This window comes from Myxine glutinosa, chromosome 1 (genome assembly GCF_964187855.1).
Source record: "Myxine glutinosa chromosome 1, kmMyxGlut1.1, whole genome shotgun sequence".
In the NCBI taxonomy this organism is placed as follows: Eukaryota; Metazoa; Chordata; class Myxini; order Myxiniformes; family Myxinidae; genus Myxine; species Myxine glutinosa.
Genome location: NC_136261.1, coordinates 122,593,083 through 122,603,082, shown reverse-complemented (window position 1 = coordinate 122,603,082; position 10,000 = coordinate 122,593,083). Strand labels below are relative to the sequence as shown.

Genomic DNA, 10,000 nt, shown 5'->3' with positions numbered 1-10,000 from the left:
TGCATTTCCGGCGTACCTTCCTTCCCTTCCCGTTCCCACTATTGAGAGGCAGGGAGTCTTCAATCACCTTTGCAGATTCAATGCGTCAAAGGCAGGACATCCAATTGATGTTCCCATTCGGCTCTTGAAAGAGTTTTCCTATAAAATGTCAGAGCCCTAGACCACGCTATTCAATGATTGTCTATGCTGTGGTCACCTTCCTGACAGCTGAAAGATTGCATCCATGGGTCCTGTGCCCAAACCTACACCAGCCACAAAATACAGCCAACTTCATCCTATTTCGTTTATGCCAATTTATAGCCCGTGTGTTTGAAGGCTTCTTAGCAGAATGGGTGATGGCTGACATTGAGCACCAGATTGACCCTGTCAGTTCGGTAACATGAAGGGCAGCTCAGTAAACCACTACCTTGTGGACGAGATTCATTGGGGTCTCAAACGTATGTACAATTGATTTTACGAAGGCTTTTTATTTGATCAATCACATGAAAAGTTGATTTAACTCGATGTCCATCCAGCGATTTTCCCTGTGATCAGTAGCTTCCTTTCAAAGCAGTTGAAACCCAAATCCTATTCAGGTTCCTCCTGATGACTCCATCTTTGTCTTTTTGGGTTCCTCCTGATACTCCAGTGCTTTATTTGGTCAATTCTTTGATCAAATTTAAGAAATTGATATTTTGTTGTCTTAATTTACATCAGCATAAATAAATTAGCTATTCTTTTACCATTTTACAATGCACTTTCAGTACAGAACACAGACTCGGACTCGGAGGACTCATGCCAAAGACTCAAACTCAGACCAGGTGGACTCGACTACACCACTATCACTATCTATATAATAATAGCGTAAGGACTCGACTTTGTTATCCTTTTACGCCGCACCCAGTGACCCGATGCCCACGGCACTAATGGATTTACGATCTACGAACCGCGCTCTTTGTTTATCACGTACAGACATACTCAAAAAAAATCTGAATTAGCCGACGTTGGGGCCCAAGAGCATCCGATTAACTGCCGATACGACGCCATCGTATTGGCATCTGCTGGGCGAAGGCGAAGCAAGCCGTCCGCTGATTGGACAGGCGAAGGCGAAAGCAAGCCGTCCACTGAGTGGACAATCCAGAGCATGCATTTGTGCCGGTGTCGGCAATCGTTGTTCATATATGCACTCTTCATTCTCATCTTTCTTCCTAACTCTTACTCGGACAAGCAAATCCCCTATGCCATCCATAATGGTACACTCTATCCATACACCACATCCTCCCTTCCGTGGATGGTCCACGGGTTTCGGCTAGTTATTAATAATAGCGTAAGGACTCGACTTTGTTATCCCTTTTACGCCGCACCCAGTGACCCGATGCCCACGGCACTAATGGATTTACGATCTACGAACCCCGCTCTTTGTTTATCACGTACAGCCATACTCGAAAAATCTGAATTAGCCGACGTTGGGGCCCAAAAGCATCCGATGAACTGCCCATACGATGCCATCTTATTGGCGTCTGCTGGGTGAAGGCGAAGCAAGCCGTCCGCTGATTGGACAGTCGAAGGCGACAGCAAGCCGTCCACTGAGTGGACAATCCCAGAGTGGTGCTATGCCGATTCCTATTACGAATCCATTCATTTTTCAAAAGTATATCGTAGCGTTGTCATTTAAGTAGATTGCAATAAATACGTTGTTCATATACGCACTCTTCATTCTCATCTTTCTTCCTAACTCTTACTCGGACAAGCAAATCCCCTATGCCATCCATAATGGTACACTCTATCCATACACCACATCCTCCCTTCCGTGGATGTTCCACGGGTTTCGGCTAGTCACCATTATTAATGAGCGTAGACTTATTATTACCATAAATCAGCATGTATATAAGCCGCTCCTTTTTACAAGGAATTTTTGATTAAGACATGAAAAAAAAAATCCCTTATTTGCAAGGCTGATTGATCTAATTTCTTTCACTCAGATGCACATTGGAATAACTTATAATATGTACGGGGATCATGTTTTAATCAAGGAACGGTAAATTGCAAGGTAACCTGTCTCGGCAATAATCGTCCTTATTCCCTCACTTTTTGATGTGCGCTCTGAGTTTTCAGTGATTGCGTTATTTGATCAATATAACACACATCCCATTTGAGAAAGCCATTGAAATATACTGGTACTGTCAAAATCTTGTCCGAATGAATGACAGACATCGGACATGATTGCCATTCACTGGTCTAATAAAAATACAATATTCTTTGCTGTATACAATACATTTATTGATCCTCCTGCTAGCTGACGATAAGGCCCACTTCACATTTTCAATAGGCGGCATGGCTTTTACTTACAGACTCAAGATGGCGCTATGTGCTATTATGAGACTTCAAAACCAGCTGAAAAATAACACACTTAGCCTATCCAGAAGATATAAAACCAAGGATGTTAAGCCAAAATATCCTCATTCATTCTCCCCTATTCGATCTACCAATATAAAAATCAAGATGTCAAGCCTTTCCTTCATGGCTGATTTCAAGCTCCCTGTTCGCTGATATGCAGAAAAGTTTGTCAACCGAGAAGCTGGGAGGAAAAACGGCTGAGATTAATCCAACGTTCGACTCCAGCAGGCATCAGAAATAACTCTCGAGAACGTCCCAAGAAAAAAAGAATATCCCAAGGGGCAAGACAGGCAAGTGGCCAGAGCTGAAGTAGTGTCATTGCTTGGGTTCACGACAAGCAGTCTCAAGGGCACACCATATTGACGCTTGCACTGGGACTCAAGGCGAGGGGCATTGCTGATGCAGCGGGCATTGAAGATTTCAAGGCCAGCACATCATGGGCTTAGAGCTTCATGGATTGCCATGAGCGTAGTCCATCGGCGCACCCACACCGAGCGGCATCTGCCCAGACATCTTGGACAAGACGACGTTTGAACAATTCATCCGACTTCGGAGGAAGCATGGCTATCACCTGAGCTGCATTGGGATCGCCGAACAAATACCAATTAACTTTAATGACCCGATAAGCACCGCAGTACCAGCAAAGGGTGTCAATACTGTGAGCATCACCACAACCGGACACGAGAAAGACCGGTTCACCATCATTCTAATGTGCACCGCCAGAGGGAAGCTGCCACCATACGCTGTCTTTAAGAGGAAGACGCTCCTCAAAGGGATGTTCCCATAGGGAAACATTGTGTGCGTTCATCCAAAGGGTTGGATAGATGAAAAGTGCTTGTCCAAGACTGGCTTCGCGTCGTGTGGGGCAGGCATGATGGCGTACTTTTGCAATGACGAGGCATGCTCGACCTCCAAACCATCTGCTCCTGGATAGTAAAGGTGTGGAAGGAGTTGCCATCAACAATCATCCGTCGGGCTTTCCTGGAGTGCTGTATATCCAACTGCCTTGATGGGAAGGAGGATAATATTCTCTGGGAGGACCTGGCTGACAGCAACTCAGGAAGCAAAGAGCGTGGCGACGATGACCTCATCTATCCAGATTCAGAAGAAGAGCTGTGTGCCCTCTTTAACAAGGAGAAAAATGACAAGGCCTTCCAGGGCTTCAGCTGAAAAGCTTAAGCATTTATTACAGGCTAATGCTTATAGCAAAAGGCTCTTTGAAGGGCCACAAATGGGCAAGAAAGAATTCTTAAAGAAAGTAAGTGCCCATCCGGCTTTCTTCTCTGCATTTCTTTCACGGGAAGGGTCGCAAAAGATGATTTTTTTTTGCATGTTAAGAAACGTAAAATTAGATTGTGGCTTATACACGGCAATTTAAGATATACTACTGACACAATATTTGCGTGGGTATAAGACAATACTGCATGAATTTGTGAACAAAGATTTGGGAATGTGCCCTCGAAGCTTTGTGCCTTGATGAAGAAAGTAACTTGAAACCTTATGAAGAGGTTTCAAGTAAAGACAGCATTTCAACCCAGGGTTTCTATAATCAATAAGCCCAAACAGATAATAAAATGTGAAATTACATGAATGAGAACCTCCGTAATCTGAACCACAGCCACGATATGATCTGTCTGTTAGGAGTTTTAGAAATTAATGTAGAAATAACTCAGTAAATCAGGAATCGGCACCTATCTTCTCGTAAAATACCTTATATAAGACCTAATGTCCACGTGTTTTTTGTTTTGTTTTGGCACCGGAATGAATGATGTGTGCAAGTCTTTTGTATGCCCCCAAACATAGCCAGTTACTTACCCTTACACTCCTCCTCATCTGACTTGTCCTGACAGTCGTACTGCCCATTACACCGTAGACTTGCATCAATGCACTGCCCTTTCCCACATTGGAACTCAGAACCAGGCACACACGCGGGGCAGTCATCTTCATCACTTTTATCCGAGCACTCAGGATCTCCATCACAGTGCCACATTACGGGGATGCAGTCCACTTCACCTGTGCGGCAGGCAAATTGCTGCGGGGAGCATGTTGGTGGTTCTGCCAGGGGTCACAAAGCAGTGTACACAAATTAGTTATCATTATATTTTGACAGAGAAAAAAAAAATGTCAAAATCTCACGACTGACGCACAAGCCATTTCCAGCTTTCCAAGAAAACGGCAAATAAAAACAGAAAATAAAATTACATATGTCTGAGCATCTCATCATGATGTGCAAATGTGTGTACATGTGTGTGTGTGAGGTGTGGGAGAGCAAATGCTCACTATACCAACTATGTACCTCCACAGACTAATTCACCCTGTAGGAGTACCAGATGAATGGGGCAGGAACAACGGGTTGTGCCATCTCCTTTCACAATGCACAAGTGTGAGCAGCCACCATTATCGTGAGCACACGGATGGGTCTCTTAGAGGAGGAAGGAAGGCATAAATATATTTATGCATTTTATAATGAATAACATTTACACAGAAACAATGAGTAGTTCAATACTTTGCAAAAGACAATTAATACACACACCAAAATGAAAAGGTAAATTAGATTTAAAAAATTATGCATTTACATAATTTTTCCCAAGTTCTACTCGAGTCCCAAGACACAGTATTGCTATTCCAGAGGTGTGTTTAGCCAATTGTCCAGTTTTCTTCAGTCATTTATGCAGGTGAAAAGTCAACTTGGCAAGGACAACATTGAAAAAAACTAGAATGGCACTCTTCGACATCGACCAATATGCATGCGCCCACATTATTACATCATTATACTTCTACCAAGTTTGATTTCAATCCCTTCAGTTGTTCTCAAGTATCACATTTTTACCTGAAATGACCTCTGACCTTTGACCTCTTGCTGTCAAAATCGAATCAGTTCATGTTTGCATCATAATATATACTTATACCAAGCTTGGTCAAAATCCCATCACAGGTTCACAAGTTAGCTCAGTAACAGACTTTTTACCTAATGGGACATCTGACCTTTGACCTCTTGACTGCATAATCTAATCAATTCATCTTTGCATCATTATACATACTTGTACCAAGTTTGACTTGGATCCCTTCAGGCATTCTTAAGTTATCAGGGTCATGAAAGTGTTACGGATTCGGCACTTATTATTATTGTTGTTATTATTATTATTGTTGGTTCTAAGTATTATGGTTATTGTTGTTTAAGGGAAATGCTTATTGTGGTTAAAAGGTTAAAAGCGCTCACAAAAAAGAGACAGGAAGCCGGAAGACGAGGATAGAGAGGAAGAAGAAGGCGCGAGGACACAGGAAAAAGACGTGTCTTGAAGCTCCGTACCGAGCGTGGTCGAGCGTACATCGCGAGTGAACTTTGAGTCCTTGAAAGGAATTTCGTGCGATATCTGTTATCGCTGGAGTATTGAGAAGCCTGCGTAGTCAGGTATAGGCAAAGAGGTTCTGGAGAATCCTCGCCTAGAGGCTGCAGCTCGAGTAAGAGCCGTCCGCCATTTTGCACAACGCGCTGCGTTCACCGAAAAAGGTTTTGGTATGCGTCAACCTTTCTCACTCTCCGGCCATCTGCCGGAGATGTGTGTGCGCGACAGCGGCGTTTGAAGAATACGGTGCGGTTCGCCGGTTGAACGGTGAATGTGCATGTCTGGATCGCGTCTTTGGGATTTCTCTTTCCACCGCCAGTTTGCTGTGGTTGGGACCACGTGACGGTCCCCGCCTTGCCTACACCTCCTTCCTCGCCTCATCGCCTCTTCGCCGGGATCCCCTCTGAGTTATAGAGACATTGAGGAGTGTTCTGTTCCATTCACTGGGAATGCTGTGAGTTTGAGTTAGGTTACTTAAGGAGGTGGTACCATCTTAAGATATTGATTGTATGGTTGATTGCTATCATTGTTGTATTGTTCTGCCTGTGTGCTTTTTAATATATTCTTTGTTTGTGGATAACCATTGGTGTGGTTTCAATATTGATTTTGACACGAAATAATATATTTTTCTGCCGTGACTCCTCCCGGGGCTCGGAGGTACACCGTGACCAGGGGGTCGGGGAGGAGCACGTAACAAAAGCCTATCACGGACGAAAGAATGGACGGACGGATGGATGGACAAGCCAAAAATATAATGCCTCCAGCGACTTTGTCGCATAGGGACAATAAAACGTGGTTCTTATTATTGACCTCTTGTAAAACTCAGGTGGTAGCTTCATTTATTTATTTATTTTATCACAAAATATATAGTCCACAAACTTATGGATCACATGAATTAAAAAAAAAAACGTATTTGAAAAATAAACAATTCCAAAATGCCTATTAAATTGGCACACTTATGGAGGGAAGCTTATGAGGACTGAATGCCCACAGAAAATGTATAATTCAACAAAGAAAGAAAAACTCGACTCGACTGTTCTTTATAACTAATTTAAGTCAACAAATGGAAACCAATCATTGTGATTTGGGAGATCTGTGATGAATGCTGTTAGCAAATGTATATAAAATATTTTAGAGTGCAGGGCAATAAATGGCGATGAATAGAAAATAATTAAACAGAACACTACAACTGCAGAAGGCAGATAATTATCTCTTTTGTGGGTTTGTGCAAAGTCAATTTCCTTGAATCAAAATAAAGCCATTTGGAGTGGGCTGCTTAATGGTTAAAATCTCCTTATAAATAGAATGCTTGGAATAGAATAGTATAGAATGCTTATGAATAGCTGTCCAATTATGAAACATGTCCAGCTATGTTTTGACACAGGAGAGACTGTCAACAAAGCCATATGATGAGCTTGTTAACCTCCTGAAGGAAGCGATGAACTTAACTAAACAACTATTTTGGTTGAGTGAAAGTCACACAAACCACGACAAAATCACTTCTCGTTTTGAATTTATAGAATGTATATACAGTACACTGTAATATCCAATTATACCGAAATATTAAATGACATTGCCTCTCCCATATTCAATGAATGACCTTTCCACCATTGAGAAAACAAGTTCAAACCCTTTGTAATAATTCATGAGCACTTACTATAATCATCAGGGGAAAGCTCTTCCTTGCCGTGAATCGCAGTCAAGCTGGAAACACGAGCAAGTATCTTGGTGCGACCGGCACCAGAGTTTTTCTCGACCCTTTCAATAAGGTCTTGCTGCCGATCGATCCAGTAGAGATGTGGGCCTAACACAGTGAGCCCCATTGGAAGGAGCAAGTTTGAGTCTTGTAGCACGAACCGATCCGCTCCTGAATGGATGATACACCAGTCGAGACATGGGAATGAGAATCTGTATCATAGTAAAATCATACAATAAAACACAATAAACTAGAAAGCATCTCAAAATGCAAAACCCGGCCGTATCCTTTTGTACTCAAACCAAACCTGACGAAAACAACAGTTAACGAGAACAATGCGACAGTGTCATCAATATGTATCCGCATAGTCCCACAACGGGTAGATGCCATCACTCTGCATATGTATGGGTATGGGATCACGTTTGTGAAGTTTCATGTTGATCGGATAAGGTTCGTTTTTCTATCCAAGATGGCTGCCAAACCACGTGATCATCATTTTCAAACGATATGTAACAGTGCTGTTAGATGATATTTGTAAAATTTCGCATTGCTAGGGTGAGCGGTTTCAGAGATATAATTATTTAATATTTTCCTCCAATCCAATATGGCTGCCAAACCATGTGACTCATGATGTCATAATTTTAATATTTCAATACAAATGGGTCATAGATCATGCGCATGCAATTTCAGATTTTTAGGATAAGGAATTCGATTAAAACATTTTTGGCTGGTAAAACACATCACCTTTGATGTCATCATTATCATGCTTTTGTTCCCCCATTGGAAGAACTTGACCATGTGCCAAGTTTCAAATTTTTCCATTCAGCGGTTTCCGAGAAATATTTTTTTAATTATTTGCTTTTAATTCAAGATGTCTGCCATACCACGTGACCTATGACGTCACATTCATCATAAAAAACATTCGGCATGGGTGTCACTCCTATTCTGAAAGTTTTGTCTCAATCGGACATATGGTTGCTGAGAAAACGTGGTTTAGCCCGTACGGGCAACCCAAAAACATAATGCGACTGTCGGCGGAGGCATAAAAAGAACAACAAATAAAAACGAACACGGTTTGTGCTCAAACATACGTATATCATAGATATAAAAAAGAAACACGTACACGGTTTGTTGAAATTTTTTATGACAAAACCACAAATGGTAAACAAGAAAGCATCTCAAAATGCAAACGGACAACATAAAGAAACACTGAAGTGATACAAAAAAACCCAGCCATCTTACGCTGCGTGGGAGACAACCGAGTGAGGGCTATTTGTTGATACTGTGACTTTTCCCTTTGACCAAATTATTGATACGTTTTCTCCATATTATCGAAATAAAAATTTGTTGAAAATTTGATGCAAAAAGCTGCTTTTGAAAATGGCAAAAAAAAAAAATTCAATTCGACACAGACACAGACACAGACACAGACACACACACACACACACACACACACACACACACACACACACACACACACACACACACACACACACACACACACACACACACACACACACACACACACACACACACACACACACACACGCTGTGTGTAAAATGCATTTTGTATTTTTCTACTCTGACCAATAAGGACACAAACTTTGTATTCAATGCAAATACAGTGCCTTCAGAAAGTATTCACACCCTTTGACACTCCTCCATGAAAATGAAATCCACATTACAACTTTTGACATCATTCCGAGTGCAGGTGGAATCGCAGAAGACATCCTTTCCTTTGCTCAATTATACAATGCCTCCTTTGCAGTCCACATCTGAAGACACCTTCCTGAGAAAATTTACAAGTTTTCTTTTTCCAAAAGGAAAAACACTTCAGAACCCTCCATCGGCAGCGCTACCCTTGTGATGTTCCGCCCGATGTGATCACTGATAGAGAATCGGCAATCACTATTCCGGAATATTGACACAATCCCGAAACAACAAGGTTTATTTGTGTACAGTATTGCTGCACTCTTACTGATATTACGTGTACCAGAAAGTAATGTCCTTTTTTAAGTGGTGTATTCCTCTTTGAAAAACGACATTACTTTCCAGCACACCTAACATAATTACTTAATGAACATTCATGAAACTGCTTTAAGAGAATTCCTGATGTTGGCTTTCCAGTGATATATGAACCAAGGATGTCGAGCATGTGAACCACAGCATAATTATTTAATAATTTCCTTGGTCACTTATCAAGCAAACATTTTGCCATTACCACTGTACATCACATGAAAAGCAATGTCAACGAGGATGTACAGCAATAAATGTTGCACAGATAGAAAGTTGAAGAGTTAAAATGTTGAAAACTGCAACCACGAGCAACATTTTGCCTCTGCTGGAAAACAGTGGATTGGTTTGCATTCTCTCTCATGCTCTAACTCTTGGCTGATGTCTAAAAAGGTAACATAACGGGACCAATCCTGTCCATGGACAGCATCAATGATATCTCTATCAGTTGAATCCTTTTGTAGACAACTCCACCCTATACAGAACGTTTTCATGCCCATCATCCATGGAAGCGGCAGCAACATCATTCTCTGCTGATCTTCAGAAAATAAGCAACATGTCCTCCACC

At 41.8% G+C, this 10,000-nt stretch overlaps 1 protein-coding gene across 2 annotated transcripts in view; it reads right to left on the bottom strand.

Annotated features, from left to right (window-relative positions):
* LOC144891844 (low-density lipoprotein receptor-related protein 5-like) overlaps window positions 1-10,000 on the bottom strand; it is a 108,041-nt gene that overhangs the window by 42,201 nt on the left and 55,840 nt on the right. For both annotated transcript variants that reach the window (XM_078776662.1, XM_078776660.1), the window contains exons 3-5: window positions 7,381-7,590; window positions 4,673-4,798; window positions 4,192-4,431 (exon numbers count right to left, since the gene is read on the bottom strand). In XM_078776662.1, coding sequence (XP_078632788.1) covers window positions 4,192-4,431; window positions 4,673-4,798; window positions 7,381-7,590 — 576 coding nt within the window. The remainder of the gene's footprint in view (window positions 1-4,191; window positions 4,432-4,672; window positions 4,799-7,380; window positions 7,591-10,000) is intronic.